This window comes from Ciconia boyciana, chromosome 10 (assembly GCF_034638445.1).
Source record: "Ciconia boyciana chromosome 10, ASM3463844v1, whole genome shotgun sequence".
Classification (NCBI taxonomy): Eukaryota; Metazoa; Chordata; class Aves; order Ciconiiformes; family Ciconiidae; genus Ciconia; species Ciconia boyciana.
In genome coordinates this window covers 15,953,623-15,977,655 of record NC_132943.1, presented here as the reverse complement: position 1 = coordinate 15,977,655, position 24,033 = coordinate 15,953,623, and the positions used below count along the sequence as shown (strand labels likewise).

Sequence of the window (24,033 nt, the reverse complement as noted above, 5' to 3'; positions counted from 1 at the left end):
TGACCATGACAGAATCAGGAATGAAATGCTTGACACGACATTTTTGGATGTTCTTTATCTCAGACTCCTAAGCTGACTATGTCACTGGCCAGAAGTGGAACAAAGGATTTTACCATTTTTATGCCCATAGTAACTGCACATTATTGTTTCATCACATGGTACAATAGCTAAGAGTTGCTGACAAAAGATGGGAGCAAATATAGAGCTAATTTGGGAAAAAATCATACATCATGTCCCTCAGAGAAACAGGAAAAGGAAAAAAAGAGCCCAGGAGGAAACACAGAAAAAATATAGACCACTTAGTATTTTCCCTCCTTTGAACAACAAGCAGGAATGAAGCCAGCCTTTCAAATTCACCTTGCCAGAAGTAAGATAGATGTCTTAGATCACACTGGCAAATTAGCACAATCCAAGCCCAATTTTTGTTCCAGTTCAAGGTAAACTGATCTACAGCTTATTAGGCTTTATTACCCGGAACAAAACACAGCAGCAAGGAGATTTTTTACTATTATTATTATTATGAAAACAGAGCCACATTTACCTTAAAATAGAAAAGTGCATAGAAAGCAATTCTTATCAGCTTTTTTGTTATTTATTAGTTTTATTTATTAGATTTTCCTCTTTTAAATTCCAATCAACTATGTATCATAGCACAGCACCAGCCTAAATGCTTGGCATGAACTGCACACGCTCCAGGCTCTTGACCGTGACAGGGTCAGCTTGCCCCTTTCTGTTCTGCCAGGCAGCCAAGTACCAAGCAGTTCCCAGGGCCTCAGCAACTGGAATAAGACCTTAAAAAAAAGACATTTAAGCCTTGGCTTTACAGCAAATTACATTCTCCCGCATTGTCCTTATCCCCTGCTAACTCCTATGACAATAATTAGCCATCTCTCTTGCTCTCCTACAGGGACTAACAGCCTTATCACCTCCTGCTTTGAAACATCCTCCCCTGCTCAGCAGCTACTAACTGCCCTATTCACTCAATTTGACTACCCAGATAATGTAATGAATTAAACTCTGAACAATTGTTTCTAACCTGTAATTTTATGAAGGCTGATGACTCTCAAAAAGGCCTTGTTTGCTCAAAAACGTGTCAGTTTTTTCTACATTATGTCAACTAGTCTTACAAAAAAATATGGTCTCTCTCCCCGAAAGACTTGCTTCACTTGTGGTCATCACAGCTATCAAAATCCCAACACAAAGAAACTTTTATATCAAGAAAAGGAGAGTTTATTATTGCAGCTACATGCTGGATTAAATATTTACAGACTGAAAGTCTTCAGAACTGTAGACAAAGCCAACTGAAATCAATGGGAAAACTGTATTTGAAATAGACTTTATTTCAAGACCTTGATTGCAGTGACACATTTAATTTCTTTCAAAACAATCCTGTTATACTATTCAGCAACAATAAAACGGGACCTTAAAATGAATGCTATTTATATAGACTTTCTTAGTATTCCACACTCAGGTAGGATGTGAAGGAGACTCATCTGAAGACTCAGAGAGCAGACAGGAAGATAGAAGAAACCATAAAAAGCTGTTTTTGCAGGAACCAAATATTTCTGGAATCTGAGTTCACCTGCCTTATCTAAAGAACAGCAAATTCAATACTCTTTTTAATGTGCTTGTGTGAGTCACACTTTCATTCAATAATTGCATAAAGCTGGGTTGGTTTTTTTTTTTTAATAAATTCAACTTAGTCCTATAGGAAGTTGTGAAAAATGTCACTAAATAGTTCCAACATTTTTTATTCACGATCCCTTTAGTCTAATGCAGTGCAAAAACTAATGAAAAATAAAACATTTTAAATATATATATATATATATCTAACTCCTGGTTCTCCAAGCCCTAGTAGGGGCCTTCACAAATCACCAGCCTGATATTCACAGATATATCAACACTTGTGATAGCACTTTGGTAGAACGAGACGTGTGTAGACAAGTAAATTCTTCTCAAGATGAAGGTATCTCAAATCAGCTTAATAAAATAGCATGTTTGGATCCTCTATAAAGGGAATGAATTATTAGTTTACATTATTCTGTCACTAGGTATCTTTCCTTGCTCTTTGATGCTGGCAATTGGTTATTTCCCTGAGGCACTGCAGTGATGCATTTACATGTCACCACATCCCTTGCTGTGCTGAATTGTCACTCCCAGATTCAACATAGCAGACTGACGTAGAAATTCAAGCATATCTGAGGGCTGACAACTTCTGCCTTACCCATATCCTGCACTCCTCTCAAGTCAGTGCAGTTTGCTCTGCTAAATAAAAATACAACTCCAATTCCTATTAGCTGAAGGTGATGGAAGGGAAAGGGAGATAGGGTTTTCCTCAATTTCAATGAGTACATAGGGTGGAGCATTGAGAAGATCAAACACAGCATCTTTTCATGACCTCTTCATTTCTCTTCTTCAGCTAGACACCTTCTTATTTTGGCATCACAAATAAGTCACACAGGGAAAGCCTTAAGACCCTGGCCACAGGTCACATTAGAGCAGTTTCTAAAGGTGCAACCTGAATCTAGCAGAAGGTAACCACTGATGGCCAGGATACTATAGCTATTTTCAGGATGCTATAAGCTATTTTTCTCTTAACTACTCCCTCAGCCAGACATACTTAGCAATTCTCAATGGATTTGTCTTCCTAGAACTTCTCCCATCTCCTCCTGCATCTACATACACTCTTAACAAGCACAGAATCCTTCAACGAGGATTTCACCATCCCAGATAGCAACAGGTCAAATATCCTGTGAAGGACAATTCCTCTTCTGCTTCTTGTAAGTGTGGCTCCTACTAGTGTACTTTCCTGCTCCTAATTACTTGCCCAAGAAGCACCAGTAACTGATGTACAATTTCTCATAATGGGCAGTCTGCACTTCTTTTGTGCTGAGAAGACAGCTAGTAAATAGGGAAGATATTTAGATTATTATTTCAAAGCATTTTCTAAGGTTTCCCGAGGGTCCAGCCCTACAACCATGACAGTGGTAATCACAGAAATTTGACTTCTCATAATCTCTTGCAATTAAAACCAGTCATTGCTTCGGAGAGCAAATAAAAGATCCCCTATCATTTCTCCACACTCAGTGATCTAGGGGAGAATAAAAAAAAACAAACCACAACAAACAACCCACAGCATGCCATCAGGGACAGAAGAAACCCCAGAGAGAAGATAGATAGCCTGTCCAAATAGATAGGGCTACCATGTAGAGAGGTGTGCTGGTTTTGGCTGGGATAGAGTTAATTTTCTTCACAGTAGCTACTATGGGGCTATGTTTTGGATTTGTGCTGAAAACAGCCTTGATTGATAACACAGGGATGTTTTCGTTATTGCTGAGCAGTGCTTACAGTCAAGGCCTTTTCTGCTCCTCACCCCACCCCACCAGCCAGTAGGCTGGGGGTGCACAAGAAGCTGGGAGGGGACACGGCTGGGACAGCTGACCCCAACTGACCAAAGGGCTATTCCATACCATATGGTGTCATGCTCAGCATATAAAGCTGAGGAAGAAGGAGGAAGGGGGGGGTCGTTCAGAGTGATGGTGTTTGTCTTCCCAAGTAATCATTACCAGTGATGGAGCCCTGCTTTCCTGGAGACAGCTGAACACCTGCCTGCCCATGGGAAGGAGTGAATGAATTCCTTGTTTTGCTTTGCTTGTGTGTACGGCTTTTGTTTTCCCTATTAAACCATCTTTATCTCAACCCACGAGTTTTCTTTTAACTCTTCTGATTCTCTTCCCCATCCCACTGTGGGGGAGGGAGTGAGCAAGCAGCTGTGTGGCGCTTAGTTGCTGGCCAGGGTTAAACCACGACAAGAGGTTAAGTATCAGGCAATATAAAAATGGAATTCTGAAGGCAAGTTCCAGTTCAAAGAAACAGGCTGCCTCGTTATCTTGAGATGTCTTCTCAAGAGGATTTACTGCAAGTCTGACAACTGCAAATGAGTTACAGAAAAAGAACAGGCAGAATGATAATCACAGCCACCACCCAGGAGTACGATACACAGTACAGTACTCTGTTATTGACAACCTGTAGTTTCTTCCTCTGACGTTAAATGCAGCTGATTTGGCACTATTATTTATATGGATGAGGAACTACTTCATAAGAGAAAATCTATACCTCCAAAGCTGATGTATCATTATCCTGCTTGTGTGAAAGATGTCAACAGTAAAAAACTCAAAGTTGATTGGTATGAAAACCCAGAAGTTTGGCTCACTGACTGTGTCAACATTTGTAAAGGCACAGAGAATGAAGCAGAGACTGAGTGTTGAAGTCTGCCTCCCTTTTGGAGGCAAAAACTAGTGTGTTTGAGCATTAATGGCTTCCTAATCCCAAACCGGCCAGTTTGTCCTCAAATAGCAGACAAAGGTATTTTGGGGACTAACAATGCAGAACCATCTCTTATGATCCCCAGCGCATGGGGAGGGAACACAAGTACATAACACGTTGTTGGAAGAAGTGATTCCAAGTCCCTGCTATATTTAATTACTCTTCTGTGGTGTTCCTTTCATCGCATTTCCACTCCAGACAACCTTAGCAACTACAAAGATGCGAAGCAGAGAAGCTTGCAGCTCCCTGGGGATATGGATTGTTGCTTGAAAACCTCAATGAACTTTGAGTAAAAGCATTTAGTGCAGAGGAAGTCTGGCAGGCAAAAGACTACATTTAGCAAGAACAAGTTATTTTAATTTGAGTAAGTAAATTGCTAAGGAGTGGGGAAGAGCAGGAAGATGGGAGAGGGAGATCAGCCTGTGAAAGCTGGAGGTACCTGAAAGTTGCTAGAGGAGATAAATAGCTGTAATGGAAAGGATGTTGGAAAACAACAGATTTACAGGGGCTGTTTCCTATAGAAGGATGTTAATCTAAGATTATGAGGCACTGTGAGTGTGGCAACCTTTCCATGCACTTTGCATCCACGAGTGTCACAGACACAGCACACAGCAGCTCATAAATCTTGCAAAATGCAGTACAGCAGCCAGCCTTTGAAAACTACTGTGTTAAAATCATCACTTCTGTAAAGGAGATTGAAAGATGGGGGCACATCCCCGCTACCTTAAATTGATGAAAGGAGCAGGATTCCTAGACCTTCAATCTAGCATTGGCTGAATCAAGTATTGTCATAACAGAGTTTCATTGCTTGGGGCCATGTTATACCCAGACAATACCCTTCAGAGAAAAAGTGCATTACAAAGTTTTTCTTTTCCCCTTTAGGAAGGCCTTCCCATTACCCAGCTGGCCAAACAACCAGCTGTTTAATGACCTAAGAAGCAGACCAGGGCTCTTTGCTCCCCGTAGAAAGTAAGCTGAGGGGAAGAGCAATTTAACACAGTTCATAAGATTTGTGCCTTAGAGTCCTGAGTCAGAGCGCTCAAACTTGAGGTTATTAAAGCAAAGTCTCTCAGTCCCAGGCTAGGGGAGCATCCTGGAGGCAGTCCTGACTGCCAGCAACACAATGCAGGACTTCTCACCCATCACCTTTCCATTTTCCATTTCCCTACGTATTCAGCCTCACCCTAGGCAGGGAAAGTGAGGAAAGGCAGGACTTCTTGTGGTCTTCTGGCTTGCTTTGTTGTAGCTTCAGTCTGTTTATACACATTACTACAAACTAGAAGACGCCATGAAAGCCAGAATCAGTTTCACCTCCACATTCTCCAAAGACACAGTATTAGCCAAAAGGCATATATCAAAGGTGCAGAAGTGAGGCACAAGCTAAACAAAGAGCTGAATTATTTACAATTTGTCAAGGCTGCATGGGAGTGTACTCTTCCCTCTTCTTACAAAATAACATGTTCTTTATTTTGCTCATTACATATTTAAATATATTTGCAATTTTCAACATTATTAGGTGTGAAGTTACGATTATGTTTTATGTTAGCAGGCTGGATAAGACCGTAGCTCCTTTTGCTTTATCTCTACCATCCCACATTTAGAGACACTAGTACCAGGTCAATGATTCTCAGAACTGCCAATACACTGACTATAAGGGGCAGCACAAAGGAAAATATTTCCAATGATAAAATAAACATTTATTCTTCCCTATAATACCAACTCAAATAGCAGAATAAAATTTTGCTACTGCTGTACTCCACAACAGTGATGAAGAATGGTTCAGAAAATGAGATTTTATCTGAGTTAACCAGAAAAAAAAGTCTCTGTGACTTCTACCATGCCATCAAAAAGAGACATTTTAATCTTGGAAAAGGAATTAAAAACTTTCTCCAAACAAATTCTGATACACCTGGAAAGTAGAGAAATTTATTAATTTCCACATGTGTCTTTCAATAACTCTCACCACAGCAGTCAGCGCTGGCTGGTGTTAGCCTCAGCAATATCATTTTAACAAGCTCATTATGCCCATAGCTATCTAAATCTGAACTGCACTCCTTCAGTGCAGCTGGCAGCACCAACAGCATGGAAGTAAAGAAGGAAAGCATACATTATGGTCTCTTACCACAGTATAGATCTGAGGTTTGCGCCTTTTTGCCAGGTCAATTATATTGACTCCGTTGTAATAAAGGTTCTCAATGCACCCGTGGAAATTTTTCCTCTGAAAGGTTCCTGGTTTCCCTGGGACAGGAATCCCTCCGAAACTGAGCTTTTGGAAAGAATAAGAACAGTATTTAGTTATCACCCCAAAAGCAAGAGGGCAGAGCCCCACTTCATGCAGCCAGCCGGGATATCATCTAAGAACCAAGCCACATTAAGAGCATCATCTCAGAGGACGAAGCAGGGCCTGGCTGCCCAACAGGGGAATTACAGGCCACATAGCGTTACAGCATCTGGAGAAACGCTGCTGGTGCAGACAGCTCACTAATTGGGAAACAGCTTTTAGGTGCCTTGACTCACCACTTCCCCAAGCTAACACCACCAGCCCCCCATCCAGGAACACCCAACACACAAGGCAACGTTCAAATGGTCTCCAGCCCACAGCCCCCACTGGCCCGGGGGCTGCCGCCCAGCAGCAGACCAGGGCGGCCAGGAACCGCTGAGCAGTGGGGGAAGAAACTTCCTGCCCAGAGAGCACTGGGTCCGCTGCGAGCCGCAGTCACCCCTTTCCACCCAGCACGTATGGGAGCAGTTCTGGTTTAAGCCAGTGGAGGGTAGTATCACACACACGAACTACCCCATTTGCACCTTGCATTCGTTTTCCCTAAATTTCGCTGTGGTTTGGTCTTTACAATACTTGCACGTGGTATTTGGGACTGAGCAGTGTAACGGAGCAGTTCTGCAGGTTACACATTTAAACAAAACGTCTGCTGTGCTGTTGTCTAAGTACTGGAAGATGTTAGTACTGTGCAGATCACAACTCGGCACTTAACTGGAGGGCTGAAAGCCCTGGGAGGACAAAGAGCCTAAGAAAATGAAGCTTCCAAAATCCTTGGAGCATAATTACTTGAGGGAGGGAGGGAGGAGAAAAGGACAGGAAAGGAAGAAAGAAACCCCAAACCCCACAACCCAAAAACCTTCTGATAATCCTATTGTCATTTTCCAGGTGACACAGCTCATTTCTAATTAACTCCACTGGCCTTTTTGGCAAAGTCTTACTGGCGGTACTGCTGGGTTTTCATTAATTTTTGCCATTGCAGCCAGCAGCATCAAGAATGATATAATGCAGGTGAGGATCCTGCAGCCACCACACTTCAGAGTGCTTCCAGCACATCAGGAGCTGTACTGCAATCCCACTGCATCCAGGGCATGCACTGCTGCATGGCACCACTTACACGCTGATGGCTGCTGGAACCTGGTCAGCCTTATTCCTCTGTCACGACGCCTAACAGCTCACCTCAGCTCATTATTATAAAAATAAAGGGAAACTTGGGGGTTATTTTTCCTCCCACTCCACCTAACAAGCTGGGATACATAAGCAAATGAAACCTCCCTGGATAACCTTGAAAGCACTTCTTTGAAAACAAGTCCTTAATGAACTTGCACCTCAGTTGTATTAATTGATCACTTCAGAGAAATAAAGAGTGAACAGACTGATACTTTACATCACTTGCAGGTTTGTTACTGGCATGAGGGCTTATGCGGTAGCAATGTTTTTTTCCAGTGAGAATCATTAGTTCTTCCTTAAAACACCAGACTTTCCTTCTTTCATGTTCTATTCTTTAGAACAAGTCATCTGCTTAGGGACTCTATACTGGGTTTCAAAACCAGCAGAAAAATCAATATCAATTATAACAATGCATTATTAAGAAAACAGTTTCCTTTGTGATTGGTAATAATTTTAATTACCAAAGTAATGGTTTTATTACCCTCAGCAAGGCCTTTAATCCCTGAAGTGTACTGAGATAAACTTTCAGTAGACTGTATTGCTGTAATGTTCAACTGAAAGATTGTCTCAGTGCAAATGGAAAGAAAATACATTGTGTGAAAAACTAAGCACCAGGGGCCAGGACTGAGCACTACAGAGGTCAGTGGCGATGCTGATTTGCACCAGCTGAAGCTCTTTTCTACCATGCTCTCTGTTTTGGAACATCTGGAAAAATGTTCTGCAAATTACATTGGAGCCTGAGTTTTCCCTAATTGGCAGCAACCTTGTAGCAGGAAGCAAGGAATTTTATTACCTTGAAATTAGGAAAGCTGATGACTCAATCATTTGGCTTTTCTCAACTCCATCTTAAAAGTAGTTACAGCTTTGGCCCTTGCTAGTTCAGTCTGAAGCTGTTCCAAAATCTCACTGCTCCAATGTGCTGCCCCTACAAAATGTGCTCACAATTTGGTACGGTAGTGCCAGAGGACAGGTACCACTCTCTCCACCCTGCTTTGTGAAATGCAAAGAAGGGAATTTCAGCTGGAACTTGAGAGGAGCAGAGAGCAGGCACCTGCCACTGCTGAGCCGTCTGCTTTTGTCCCTTTGGTGTGCTGGGAATTGATCCTTTCCAGAGAAATGAATCCAAAGCGCAGAGGGGAAACTTGTGGTCTCTTAAGCAATGAACCATGCCAGCTCAACACATCCAGACAGGTTGATGGCTCTGACTCTGCAAGCATGACCCTGTGCCTTGTGGGCTAGCAAGACTTGGTAGACAAGTGCATGGGGATAAAAAAGAACATGGGTAATTTGCATGCAGGTGTGCATTGGTGGGGGGAACAGATGAGGAACTGCCTGGCATATAGATATGGTGATATAGAAGTTTTTTAAGGTATTTTTTACCAACTATCAGCCATCAGCACTGAACTGCTGGAGTGATATAAACTGCACTCTGCCACACCTTGGCCTCATCACAGGAGAGCACATCAGCCTTGGGTTTTATGGGCAGGCAGGATGTTTCCTCTGCTCAGTCCTTCCTTGGCTGAGCTTCTCTGGCTCCCTAGACCAGGATGCTCTACATCACAACCCCAGATGTGAAGGGACCTGGGTCAGTTGTCTTGACAGTCATGCTGAGGGTCTTCCATTCCTAGTGGGAAGACAATGGTCTTTACCTGCTCGTCTCTATGTGGAGAGCTGTAATCCGAGCAAGTGGTGGCTGGAAAGAGGCACAACTCAGAGCTGGTATCCCCATGATCATGTTAGTCAGATGCAGGGATGGTGTGCAATGATCCCATTAAAATTATATTGGAGATGATGACACAGCACTTCTCCCTACAGCTAAGCACGGTTGCTCCCTGAAGATTTGACTAGAATCCAGGCTATACCTTTTAGTTTAGCTCAAAGTCTGCAGTACTTTGAAATGTAAGCATAATCCAATGCATATTTATCCAGAGACTGGCCATTTTCTGAGACTGTCGTATATAGAGTTGCACTGACGTAGTCTATGTTTGTTAACTATGGAAGGAGCTCTCTTGGGAAGGAAATACTAAATAAAGAAAAGATCTTTGCTGGAAAGAGACAGCTCAAAGGGTGGTTGTTTTCCGTCACATTCATTTTATACCCATTCAGCCTCATCTCCCAGGTTACAACCTAAAGGGCTTCACACACCTCATAATCAATATCCAAATGATCTGAATCCCCCTTCGTTCGGAAATGCTGGGTGTGCTTGTCCACTGTGAAGTTCACTTGCTTGTTGAAGCGCTCTATGAGAACCGAGTGCCAGTGCTGGTCATCCAGGAGGCTGCCCAGGGTGACGGACATATGGCTGTTACTGAAGTGCAGGTTGGAGTCCCCTGGAGGGGCAGAGACAGGCAGAAGACACCAGAGTTAACCCCCAGGCCCTTAACTGAAGCGTGGGGACTCAAGGGGAGCACAAAGCAGTGCTCCTAGATGCAAACTGGAGCTCTGCCCATCAGAAACAGACCCTTGTCAAAGCTTGCCTTAGATTCTTTGAGCCTCTTACCCATACATGTGAGTATATGCACATCCACACATACACACATTTTTTTTCCCCTGAAATCCTTGTGATAAACAAGGTTTTCCTGATGCTGCACCCACACACTGCAGCACGCAGGGGATCACCGCTCTGCCTGTGCCCTTGGTTCTGCTATGCGTTTGAGGCCCCGGTGTTTTAAGAGCTCCCTCCAGTTTGCACCAAAATCTCCCGTCTATTCATATTAACAAACCACTCCTGACACTTCAATTATGTGCTTTTTGTATTTTAACAAGAAAATTGCAACTGTCCATTTTCAGAGAAAAAAAGCCAGTGAAGCAACATGAATGCAAGTGTTTTGTTCAGCTCAAAAAGATTCTTAAACCTGGCTTAGATCTCCAAAAGTTTAGATCAAGAGTCATAAAAATGTTTAGGTCCTAACTCTGGTGATTTCAAGCACTCTTCTGTTTTCCAGCTGGCTACACGTCTGAACACTTCTGAGCCTCTCACTGAAATGGAGTATGTGTCCTTCTTTATATTCCAGCAGAACGGAGAGAACACATGCTCCAAAACTGTCAGGCAAGATGCAAGCAGGCTCAAGAGCAGACATCAAAACCCTTGCCCATGACATATGAATGCACACAGAGGACTTGAAATGGCCAAAATCTGCGTGTTTGGGGCTACTGCTGAAAGAAAAAAAACATCTTATCTCAGACTACATATTCACAACAGCATCTCCTCTGGAAGAAGTAACATATTTAACTATACTATATTCTTATCCTAGTATGAAACATTTGTAAGAGGAGGACAAATCAATGGAGTCAAAGAATCCCACATTCAGAGGTTCAGGATGTAGCTACTCAGTCCAAGTAACATCAAAATATGAAATCAGAAAAAAGCTGCATTATCGTTTCTACTCTTTGATGAACTAAAAAAGAAAAAAAGAAAGAAAATACTGGTTGGAGATTAAACAATTAATGAGCTTATGTAAAAATGAAATCCAAGAGCTGTGGAAAATTGTTACTGACATTTAAAACAAACATAATTAAGCATGAGGGGAAAAACGCAGCAAGAATTATCTACAAGTTCTGTTTTAGTACCTCCAGTTTGCTCTCACAAGTTTATGATTTCTTTTAATTCCCCAAGTCATAAACAGGGGACTGAGATACTGCACCGTTGCCTGCTTTATCTGCTCTAAACAAACATCTTAAAGTGTCCTGGAATTTCCTAGTCTGAGATCTGCCCCTGCTAACACTATACATTACTAGATGCTACATCTCCCATTTTTATTAAAACCAGCCTTGGCAGTCTAAACAGCATGTACCTGAACTGCAAATGGCTCAGATTACTTTATTCATTAAAGTTACTAAGATTGAGAGTGGCAGTGAAAAACTTGGACCATACTTCCCTCCCCTCCTTGCCCACACCCTCATGGTTAACAGAAGGAGGGGTTTTGTTTCAGCTTTCCATCTGGGTGGGCTGCTGAGGCTTTCAGACCAAGTTCAATACCCAAACACGGTAAGTGCAGCTCCTGTGCTGGCCAAAGTACAGCAATGCAGGCATGGAAACTTCTGCCCAACTCAGACCCCTCAGTATGAGAAAAGAAAAGTGAGTCAGCAGGGACTGCTGAGGCCAGTACCATGGGTCACCCACAGATGAACCTAATGAAGATTCTGCAGTAAGGCTGGGAGAGGGGGTATGATCACTCCTACTACAGTAGCTCCTGCCATTATCAAAGTGCTCTAGTGTATTCACCAGGAAAAAACAAGCATCCTTCTACAGAAAGAAATTAGGACAGCTTTTCATCTGTCTCTCTGATGCAACATTATCACACAGTGATGGCCTTCCACATATTCACAGTTTTCAACTGGAACCATCTCCAGAAGCAAAGCAATACCCATGTGCACAATGTTTTGACCTGGATGTTTTCATTTAAATTCTGTATTCTCAGCTCAGTTCTGATCACAGAATGGAAAAAATAAGACACAAACGAAAAATAAACCTTTTGCACTCCAAAGCAAACTTCCTGGGAATGCTATTCTTAAAAATAATAACAATAAAAAGGAGGAAGGGGAAGAAACAGAACATTTTTTTAAAATCACTGCTTGAAAGTATTATCAGGCAAACGTCAAAACTTCAAAAGTAGTCATTGAGCAGCTCAGCCTTGGTCGGCACTAGTTAGAAGAGCCAAGATCTCTTCTTGGCTCAGCTATCATATCCTGCATGACACCAGTCAAGTCTATTCTCTTTTGCTTCCCCCTCCCACCTTCTCTGAGCAGTATTTAAGCTGTGAGCTGAGGCACACAGCATGTTTTGTTGATCTCAGCTGGAATTTCTAGATACTGCCTAATATAAACAATAGATTTATAAAAGCAAACCAGGACAATCCTTGTTACAGTAATATGTGAACCAATAATCCTAATTACCCTTACCCAGGTTGATGTGCAAGGAGAGCTTCCCTTTCTGCAGTTCCAAGGTAATGTAGTCTCCACGCTGTCCTTCTCCATGGAATAAGACTCCATCCCCCTGCATGCTCTTGAACTTCAAGGAAACCACATCTTTGAATGTGCTCATAAGCTTCTGATTGAACCTGTAGAGGAGTGAACTTCTGCCATCGAAGTCTGCAATATCTGACTCTGGGAGAAAGAAGATGGCAAAATGAAGAGGAGGAGCAGCATCAGGAGAGGGATTGTATTTTTTCAGGATCTTTTCAAATATCACTTGGAGCCAGGTATTCTCAAAAGCATACATCCACAGGACATACGTGGCATCTGGGCAACCCCATTTCACCCATTTCCAATCCTCTCCCTCTGTCTGGGGAAAGGGAACACTAGGATAAAACCAGAACTCCTCTGCACTTGTCCTCCTCTCTCTCCTGCAAGACTGCTTTCTCACTCAACTTTTTAGAACAGAGCAGGTGCCTTCCATCATATTCAGATCTCCAGAACACCCCTCACCACATTTGCTGTTTGTCTCAAACACACCCAGGATGTTATTCACTACTTTGAGCACTTCAGTTCTCACTCCACTTTTTGCAGCTTCACAAGCATCAGCTGAGCTGTTTCTGCATGTCGGCCATCCCTGCATCCACCTTTGCATCCAAATAAGCATCATCTTAGCCTCTGAGGTTGCTGGTTGTTTGTGATGGACATTTATCAACCATGTTTCTGTATGCAAATTGACTAGGCTGGCAGGAATAGTCAAATATCAATTCAAAAAGCTTTTGAAGACATTTCATGGGAACTGGGCATCTAAACTGATTATACAACTTTGAAAATCCTATTAGAAACATATTTTCCCCTTCAGTCAACCTCTAAGACCCAATCACTGTGATGAGAAACAAGCTTTCAATTCTTCAACTGCAATTAATAATCCTTTGGCAGCAGCAGCCTGCAGTACTCTCTTTGCTTTAGAAAGTGGTATTTTAAGCAAAATGTATTTTTAATAAACTTTTTAATTTTAATATATATATATAACCAGAACATTTCAGGTAGCTTTAAATACTTTTAACTAATACATTGTATTCAAACATGTGACTGACATATGTAAATTCATTCCCGTTTCTATCCAAAAGCAATTTGGCACAAATTATGGATAAAATATCTACTTGTAAATAATAAATCTGTCAATTGGTATTTCCTGTTAAGAAAAATATTAAAAATTAAGAACACCAGCTGATGAAGAATCTGAACAAAGGTTTACCAAGCTACATAACTACTGGGATACATGATAAAAACAAAGAATACCCTCATAGTAACGAAGAAAGAGCATAGACTATCTTTGTTTGCAAACCACATGTGTTTTAATGATAATCCAAAGCTATCAGTTTTCCATTTTCTTTTGAAAAATAACTGAAAGGTCCATATGCAAAACAATAAAGACTTACAGGTCAGCAACTGCATTGTGATTAAAGTTGGTGATTTAAGTCACCTAAGCTCCCTTGAGACTTCTTCTATCCTTTTAAGCATTAATGATAGTTTCATTTGCTCCTCTTTAAAAACAGAAATAATAGGGGTTGGGGTTTTTTTTTTCCCCTTTTTTTCTTTATTAAACTGGACCAAGATTTAAAGAGGTTTGCAATTAAAAACTATTATAAGCTCAGGAAATAAAAGACCTGTTAATGATTTGTTACCATAGAAACTACCATTGATAACTTCTGCATGTCAGTGTGATAGTTTGTACAGAAGTTTGATGGCACACTTACAAACTTACAGGGAGCTCAAAATTTAAATTTGATGTGAAATTCTGTCACTCCAAAACTGATTCCATTCCAAATCAGAAGGCAACTGATTATTTCTTATGAGAATAAAACTACAAAGAAATTCAACTCTGGGAAACATTCACTCCAGAATAAACTAAAACCAACTTCTTATCTGTGATGTCAGAATTATAACATGCTGTTTAGCATCATACATGGAACAGTTGTCAGTTTAGGAAGTATAAGGAATACAAAAGTATTCATGCCATCTGCTTTTACCGGTTTTTACTTCTGAATTAGGTGTTCAGAAACAGCTCCTTCAGAATTGCTGATTTCTCTCTATTGACACCTTGACTGCCAGTTTCTATAAAGGGAATTAAATCCATAGTTTAGTTCTTATGAATTTCTCCTAGCTACATTAAATACTTCAATTTGTTTAAAGTAAATTGCAAGTGTATCATAAAAATAGTTTCATTTTAACACAGGCAGGAATTAGGAAATAGCTTATAAAGAAGTTACAGTCTTTGATTTCCAGTGCATTTTGCAGTTAAAGTTGATTTTCCTCCTAGCTCTCAAAACCAAAGATACTATAAGAGAGCACTGATTCAATGCTGCTGTAATAGCAGCTCTTTTTTCTTCTTCTTCTTAAGATCCAAGCCTTCACCCAGTCTGAACTCACACTTCAGTCCTTGTTCTTAACTCTCCACTAAGCCACAGCATAACACACAATTTCTTTAAGAGCTCTACCACTGACATTTACAGAGTATAACAGAAAGGAAAACTTGTTTCTGAAAAGTTCTGCTTCACTAATTATCGGTTGTGAGTACACTGGCCAATAAGTAGCCCTGAATGAAATGGGAATATGTCAAATAAATGCTAACACTGGCAGCCAAAAGTCATTACTGGCAGTTTGCATGACAATAAATCGTTGGCTTCCTGTTAAAAATTGAAAGATACACTACAATTCTAATACAGTCACTCCAGAAAACCTGCTTGTTTGCTTAGTGTTGATTTAGTCCATGTATGTCCATAATTAATTTGCAGCAACAGAACAAGGATCAGAAATGTTATAAGTCTCAGAAAACCTGTAGGAATAACAACCTATAACACAACATGTGGCTGCATTCTGCACTGCCTGCTGGTTTACTTACGCTCCCTGAAGACAGACTTTACTCAGTCTAGGTACTTTTCTACACTGTCCTCATCAACAAGGCTACAAAACTCATCAAAAGTGAGATCAGGCAAAAGATGCTTCTTTCATGTTACTCTCCACTGACCAACAATTCAAAGAGATGCCTCTACTGTAAATACGTACAGAATCACAGAATTATTTAGGTTGCAAAAGACCTTTAAGATCATTGAATCCAACCGTTAACCTAGCACTGCCAAGACCACCACTACACCATGTCCCTAAGCACCACATCTACACGTCTTTTAAATACCTCCAGGGATGGGGACTCAACCACTGGGCAGCCTGTTGCAATGCTGGACAACTTTTCGCCTAATATCCAGTCTAAAACTCCCCTGGCGCAACTTAAGGCCATTTCCTCTTGTCCTATCACTTGTTACTTGGGAAAAGAGACCGACCCCCACCTCTCTACAACCTCCTTTCAGGTAGTTGTAAACAGCGATAAGGTCTCCCCTCAGCCTCCTTTTCTCCAGGCTAAACAACCCCAGTTCCCTCAGCCGCTCCTCATCAGACTTGTGCTCCAGATCCTTCCCCAGCTTCGTTGCCCTTCTCTGGACACGCTCCAGCCCCTCAATGTCTCTCTTGTAGTGAGGAGCCCAAAACTGAACACAGCATTCGAGGTGCAGCTTCACCAGTGCCAGGTACAGGGGGCAGGAGTACATATGTACTCCTGCTCGCAGGTGAAGAAGTTCCCATAAAACAGAAATCATTCATCAAGCTTTTTTGAAATTCAGTAGAGGTTCTGGCCCCAGTGGTGTTGGTTACATCATTCCATTCAAATTTCCTTTCCCAACACAGATCCAAACATTAAAGTCACTTGGGGGTGGGTGGAAACACAGGCAGTTCATTGAAGGCAGATTACCAGGTTAATTCAGCTTCTTTTTTTTTTTTTTTTTTTTAAAAAAAAGGCAGCATGTGACCACAGGGCTCAACCTGTGGGACCAGCTATGGTGAGAGGAGCCAGGCTGGGAGCAAGGTGAGAGCAGAGAGTTTACTTGTGCAGCAATCTGCTCCTGGCAGCAGAGAGGATACACATTCGTACTTACAAAGACGGTCCTCCTAGTAATTTTGGAAAAAGTAAACACTTACTTGGCAAAGTTATTTCAAAATACAAAAATATCCTCTAGGAACAGTTGCAATTTGAGACAGGAACTTTTGGCCTTGCACTTGCATCAATGAACAGAAGCTTTAACTCCCTGCAGGAGGGAGGAGGACTGTTCCTGGTGCAAACAGATGCCTCTCCTGGCCAGTCATGCCTTACTGCCTTGAGTGACTCTAAAGCAATCTGACTTCCCTCTCCATACCCCTCTCAGACATGCAATCCAAGGGATGAATGTGGATGAGCACTTCAGAGGTGACTTCTGCCATGCAGCTTTATCCCTGTCACAAATCTGTGTGTGCCTCTTGGTAAGCAATCGTTTGGGTATTTATCTTACGCAGTTGGTTACAAACACTACTGGTCAATGACCATCAGACATTAAATGGTTCTCTGCAATGTGTTCTTTTCTATTTCATAGGAAGACAAAGAAGAGGATGGAGGAAGGTGGGGAAAAAAGAAAAAAAAAAGGAGAGAGAGAGAAAAAAAGATCCAGTAAAAATATCATTTAATCAAAAAGCACAATATCAGATCATATTCCCTGAAGCAATGACAGCAAAAGATGAGAAATCAGAGTCCTGAACTGCGAATGAAGAACTCTGCTCTCAAAAGCAGAAGATACCATCTCACACCCTATCAGTGTTTCTCCTGTGGCTTTCCCAGCCCGTTAACTGCGCATACACCTGATTCTGTTGATGCATTTTGGGCTGTTAACCAGCTACGGAATATGATCAGCATCTTCAATGCAGCTAATAAATCTTATCCTATAAAAGCAATTGTGTCAGCAGATTTTTTTTTCCTGCGCTAAGCTAACAACACTTTTCCAAAGTATAAAGATATACCCATTCCCCCCTCACTGCCCCCAGCATCAAAAGCAATTGGTTTGCCATTTGTCTGAACACATCCTCTGTTCCAGTTCTGGTTATCTGTTACAATCACACTGCTTCTGGAGCCACTGCTGCTAAGGGACAGTGAGAGCTTACACATACCTCTGCATGGAAATTTCCATTTAACTCATCATAAATCCTTTTCTGAACAGGAAACATCAATGTATGTTTTCAGATCAAGATAATCTCCTTCCTATTTCAGTACCTATTTTGAGGATGTGAGATGGAACCTTTACAGAAATTTCAAGTAAATGTAATTAATTTAATTTAAATACATATTTTCTGTGTAAGAAAGTAAACAACAATTAGCATGTGTCATCTGTGAATTCCAGCTGATTTGACAGCCTTGGAGTGCTTTGTTGCACAGGTCCTTCAATTTGTATGGGATAAGGTCAACCACACTCAAGTGTCTGAAACAGCTTTACTGTTAAAAACATGCTTTTATGTTCTAAAGAAACAATGTCAATTGGCAGCCAATTAGAGGGTGAAAAGAAAAAGATTAAAAAAAAAAAGAAAGAAGAAAGCTCTCTTGTTTGACAGAGAAGTTTTGTGGATAAATTCATAGTAGTAAATTACTTCTAGCAGGAGCAATAAACAACAGTGGGTGCCATTCAGCAGCACAGCGCAACCACATGTTAAGTTAGCCACTTTGGCATCCACTGCACATAGCAGTTAATCTCTAAAATGATTCTTCAGTATTTTTTGTTACTGTGTCCTGGCAGAGTGTTTGGTGACCTGCAAGACCTGATGCCTTCCACATGCCCCCTACTAAACAGTCATCACTGAAAGCTGCATTTGCCAAAAGTTAGGTCCTGGGACCTCTTCAGCAGAGTGTGCTGCACAGGACAGTCATACTCCAAAAATGAGAGATCAGAGCCTTGCACTGGCACAGGAGTGTCACATTCACCTAACTTTGCCATCACAAAAATGCTTAAGCAGCAGTGAAGCCACAAACCTCTCCTACAGTTGTCATCTTCTGCTCAAATATGCAAGGTTAAAAAGGAGCTGATGTGAGCAGAGACCATCCAAGGAACCACAGGCTATTTCGCACGCCCTGGTGTATCACAGCGAGGTATTCAGCTGCATGTTTGGCAGTAGTCCCAGGGTTTTAACAGATGTGCAGCAGCACATGAAATTCAGATGGCCTAAGCTGTCAGCATCCCCAAACTTTTGTTTCAGCCAACCAATGAAAGCTGCCACTCACACAAAAAGGATCTCCAGCTTGCCTGTAAATGAAAACTTTACTTCTGCAGTTTTCCACCCCGAATATCAATATAAACTCTGTTCAGATCAGGTGCTGCGCTTCTGGGGCAACATTTGCCTGAAAGCTGGAATGGACAGCCAGCGGTCCAGTATCATCTGAATTTCAGTCTGCTTCTACAAGTAGGCTAAGATGTAGAAGTTATCCCATAGTCACACATGTACATTTGTGCAGGATTTGGTTCATATGTGTTCCCCATGCACATGTTCTCTTTTTATCTTATACTTCAGGACTGGATCCAAAGCTAAAATGCCAGTGGAAATCCTTTCTTCAACTTCAGTGGACACAGGATCAAATACTCTGGGTTTGTTTACCTATAGAAGCCTTTAAATCATTCCAACATCTTAAAAAGGATTGGGCATAATTGGGAATTAGGCTCTTACAGATTAATTTATATCAGCTGAAGCCTTTGGTACAGGTAGGTGACTATAATGCCGTTCCTAATACCAGCCTCACATCCCTTCTTTCATACACACAGAGACACTTGCATGAAGGGTCATCTCTTAGAGATGGTGCACATTTGGGGCATCTGTTGTTCTTCTAGCTCTGTTTCCTTCCTGGCTTGTCCAACAGCCTGTCTCCAGTGTTTTTTGGTTTTTTTTTTAAACTCTTTTCAAATTATTAACATATTTCTTTTGCCAGAATTGAACATGGTGGATGAGTCTGTATGCTGTCAAACATTACAAAATGCAGTTATGTAGGTGTACAACAGCTCAGGATCTGCTGCTGATATTCTGTCAGTATAACGGTAAAGATGACATTTTATAAATGATCAAACATCTTTTGTACAGTGCTGGAGTGCCTGGGTTAGGAGTAGCCAAGACTGTGAAACTATATAAGCAAAACTTGTATAGACAGGTACTGCTTGGCATATGCAATTTGCCAGAGAGAAATTTGAATGGCACATTTATATAAATAGAATGAATATTTCAACACTCTGTAAAACTTTTATGAATCCCTTTATTTCTTTTCTGGCTTGCTTCAATCTCATACCTTAATTCTGCACAACCATTTTTATTTCCTGTAACTGCAGGGTAACAGGACAAAGATGAAGACTTAGATGATATCAGCGCAAGGAAACTCAGCCTACAAGTGACTCTGAAGTCTTCTTCGTATCATAGAAGATACAACCACAATCTGATATGAAAGTAGCGCCCATGTAGTATTTCACATGGAGCAGCACCAAAACACATTCAGCTACAAAAGTGTCAACCCTTCAGTTCAAGTTCTAGTTGTTGCACATCTGTTCGGACTATACTCTTCACTGCAGAGGTTTGGTCATTGTTAACAGAAGTAAGCTCTTTGAAAACAGATGAGGTAGTTGCTTTGGAATGATGTCATCAAGGGCAGTTGGTTTTCCAAGGTTGCAGTTTCCATGTCCACTGGTAGGGCTGGAAAAGGTCTCTTGCCCTAGTGACTGTCCATCCAGACCAGGCTGCTGCAGGTTTGTACTTGAATGAATGATAGTCCTTAAATGAATGAATGCCGGAGCATTAAAGTAGGTGGAGAAGCAGCATTTAAAAAAAGCTCAATGGATCTTTTTAGACCTACGCACAGATCTACACACAGACCATAACAAGGATCTTCCTGTGAAACCATGGGAATCAGTCCTAAGACCCAAGTGTGGTGATGAGGCCACTGAGAGTCCTGGAGCTGCGTCTCTCTTCAATGGGATCATGTGAATCAAAAGGTTTAAGACACTTTGGTCTTTGATGAATCTGCTCAGATGAATTTAAGAAGTCTCACAAATAGGGGGGGTTCCACTTTTTATATTACAACCCCTTTTCTGCATCCAGTGGGAGCAGATTAGGATCTAATCTAACTAGGGAGATGTACAAGTACAGTAGTGTCACATGATGGTGACTTGTGCCACACCACATTGAATTTACTGGTAAAATGCTGTTAATCCCCTGAACTCTCCCCAGCAAAATCTCACCTGTATCCAGCAGTGTCTCAAGTCACACTTGACCATTCCAGAAGTAAACCCTCAGCCACCTGAGAAACAAATACTGGACTTGTGTTTCCTCATTTGTGGACCTGTTCTCGTTTTGTGCGTGGTAGCAACACTGGTCGTTTTTCTCTACGTTTGCACTCTTCTGTGCTGATAGGTAATAGAACTGCAGCAGTACACCAAGATAACTATGTGGCCAAAATGCCCCAAGGCAACAAATGTTTATAGGCTGCTCCAAAGCCCATGTGACAAAGTGCTGCAGACTGTGTCTTAGAGGATCATCATGACGTCTGATGAAGAAGAGTGCCAAAGAAAACATCCATGCAAAAACAGTTAAAGCAGCAGACGAGTTCTCTGTTCTCTGGAGCTATAAAGTCATCACCCTCAAATAGAAACTAGCTGAACAATCCACAGCACTTTCCTCAACAACTAGTTAAGCTGCCTTAAAAACAGAAATGAACTATTTAAGAAAAAAGTGGTAACTTTCCTAAATAAAGCCCTACAAAAGATCCCAAGTAGCTCTGTGCCCTCCAGTGGGGCAGGAGGCTTTGCAGCATCTGATGGCCTTGCACTCACAAGAACCAGCAAATCACTCTGTAGTGGGCTCAGCTCTGAGAAAGCTTCACCAGCTGAGCTAGATGGGCCAGCACATCCCTGAGCAGAAAGGCAAGGACAACTACCAAAAAAACCAGTAATGGCTATGTATTTCACGTTACATTTTAACTCATAGAACTCATGCTGGACCCATCCCACAGCACTGACAGCATCAACAAAAAGATCTTTGAGAAAATGTGGGTTAAGATGTAGCCACTTACTATAGGAGCAGCCGAAGACCTCAACTCTCAGTCCTATCCGCCCACCGACATTCCACTTCAGAGGGACGAAGCGCAAGAAGCGGGCTTTCATGGAGTGCAGAAATTTGTGGTGAACCACACTGTCAGCATTGCTGTTCCCTGTGAAAACCTGGAAGGACACAGAGCATTGGTGAGACATTTAGCACCAAGAGGTGAATGCAGCACTCAATTAAGGCTCTGAACTGCCACCCCTCTTCCTGATTCTCAGTCTCAAATTACTCAAAATTATTTAAATTGATTGTCAGGTTTTCTTCTAAGTGCTGTGTCTCTTATGGAGGGAAAGGAGGGAGACAGCCACACATAGAGCACCTCAGCAGTGTGGGGGGACGTATACAGGGAGTTACAAAAGCAGGCTGTAGATAGGGATGTTACAGAAGATGCTGCATAATTTCTCCAAACCCAGGATATTCCTGTGCAGCACAATACTCCATCGGCCCCTACCATATCCACAGTCCCTTCAGTGCAGTGAAGGATGGGGCTCAGTTTAGCCTTTGGTGCATTCAGGGTAGTAGAAAAAGATGGTCACAAGGCACTGAGGTTGCCCAGAACCTGGGAAGACGAACAGGAAAGTGTACATGTAGATATGCTGCAGAAAACTCAAGCAAGACACAGGAAGAGATGAAAGCCTGAGTCAGTACACAGGAGAGTCAGCATTTCAACTGTGTTTGCACCCAAGAGAGTCAAAGCTTGCAAACAATAATAATTTAACTTTTTTTCTTACCTAGTTGATTAATTGCCTGCAACTGCAAGCCAAAATTAATGGTCCTACTCAGAATTATCACTCAACAAGAGGAAGTTCTCTCATGGATGAAGAATGTTTGCAGATTTCAGAAACAAACCTTAAGACAAGCATCCAAGCTCTCTGATCCTGCCTGAAGCTTTTTCAATTCATCTTTACACCCTTACTCTGTAATACTGGGCTAGGAATATCACAGACTTCCTGCTATCTTCAGAACATTTGAATAACTCAGCTAGGATTTAAATTTGAAGCTAACAGTTTTGTAAAATGTGAAAACCAAAAACAGAACTCAAAAAAATAATCTCACAGGAAGGCTGTATTTGTAAGAGGTTCTTCGCTTTGTAAGTATAAAATTTCATCACAAAAAGTTGTAGCAGTTTTAAATGCTTCTGCAGTTCAAAAGCTGGCATCATTCATCTATGCAATACAACTGCAAGCACAAATCAGAATAATCCCAGTAAAGCAGAACTACAATTCACTCCTGATGGCCAAAGGATGAGTTAAAGAGACTGGGGGTTTAATCTCCACTTTGAAAATAAAGGACTAATTAGCAACTGTTTAAATTTTTACTCAAATGCAAGCATTCCAAATTTTTCCCAAATGTTGTTAAAAATTGTGTAAAACTTCAAATTCAGTGTGTGCTTATTTTACTAAATGCATTGTGCTATTGTTATATTAGAACTATATTAAATAAAAAATATCTTTGAACATTTCTAAGGAACAATAAATTGAAACCATACCATGCTTTTTTCATTTCACCTTAAAAACTCTAACCTGGGAAAATTCTTTTATGTGCAATAAGCCTTATTTTCCATCCAGTCATGAATACAAAAGACAGCATGTGTATCAATTCCTAAAACACGCTTTGCAAGTGCATTTCATTGCTGGTATTGCTTGCCTCTGAAGACGAACAATTTTACTGAGACAATCTCTCACAACCCCAGTTACCTCAGTGAAGTGATGAACCACCCTTCAAAACATGTGATCTGTAAAATTATTTTAATTAGGAGCTTATCAGGCTGAAAAGGATATATAATTCGGCTATCCCAACTGTCCCCAAAGCTTCGCTTATCCTTCATCTCTTATTCTGAACTTTTTATGCACAAGATCTTGTTTTCTACAAGTATTATCATGCTGGTTGTGGCTGGGATAGAGTTAATTTTCTTCACAGTAGCTACTATGGGGCTATGTTTTGGATTTGTGCTGGAAACAGTGTTGATAACACAGGGATGTTTTTGTTACTGCTGAGCAGTGCCTACACAGAGTCAAGGCCTTTTCTGCTCCTCACCCCACCCCACCAGCGAGTAGGCTGGGGGTGCACAAGAAGCTGGGAGGGGACACGGCTGGGACAGCTGACCCCAACTGGCCAAAGGGCTATTCCATACCATATGGCGTCATGCTCAGCATATAAAGCTGGGAGAAGAAGAAGGAAGGGGAGGACGTTTGGAGTGATGGCGTTTGTCTTCCCAAGTAATCATTACGTGTGATGGAGCCCTGCTTTCCTGGAGATGGCTGAACACCTGCCTGCCCATGGGAAGGAGTGAATGAATTCCTTGTTTCACTTTGCTTGTGTGCATGGCTTTTGCTTTCCCTATTAAACTGTCTTTATCTCAACCC

The 24,033-nt window shown here is 41.5% G+C and overlaps 1 protein-coding gene across 1 annotated transcript in view; it reads right to left on the bottom strand.

The window, feature by feature from the left end:
* CNTNAP5 (contactin associated protein family member 5) overlaps positions 1-24,033 on the bottom strand; it is a 293,622-nt gene that overhangs the window by 142,950 nt on the left and 126,639 nt on the right. The window contains exons 4-7 of the mRNA XM_072874139.1: positions 21,639-21,786; positions 12,674-12,877; positions 9,917-10,101; positions 6,449-6,592 (exon numbers count right to left, since the gene is read on the bottom strand). Of these exons, the coding sequence (XP_072730240.1) occupies positions 6,449-6,592; positions 9,917-10,101; positions 12,674-12,877; positions 21,639-21,786 (681 nt within the window). The remainder of the gene's footprint in view (positions 1-6,448; positions 6,593-9,916; positions 10,102-12,673; positions 12,878-21,638; positions 21,787-24,033) is intronic.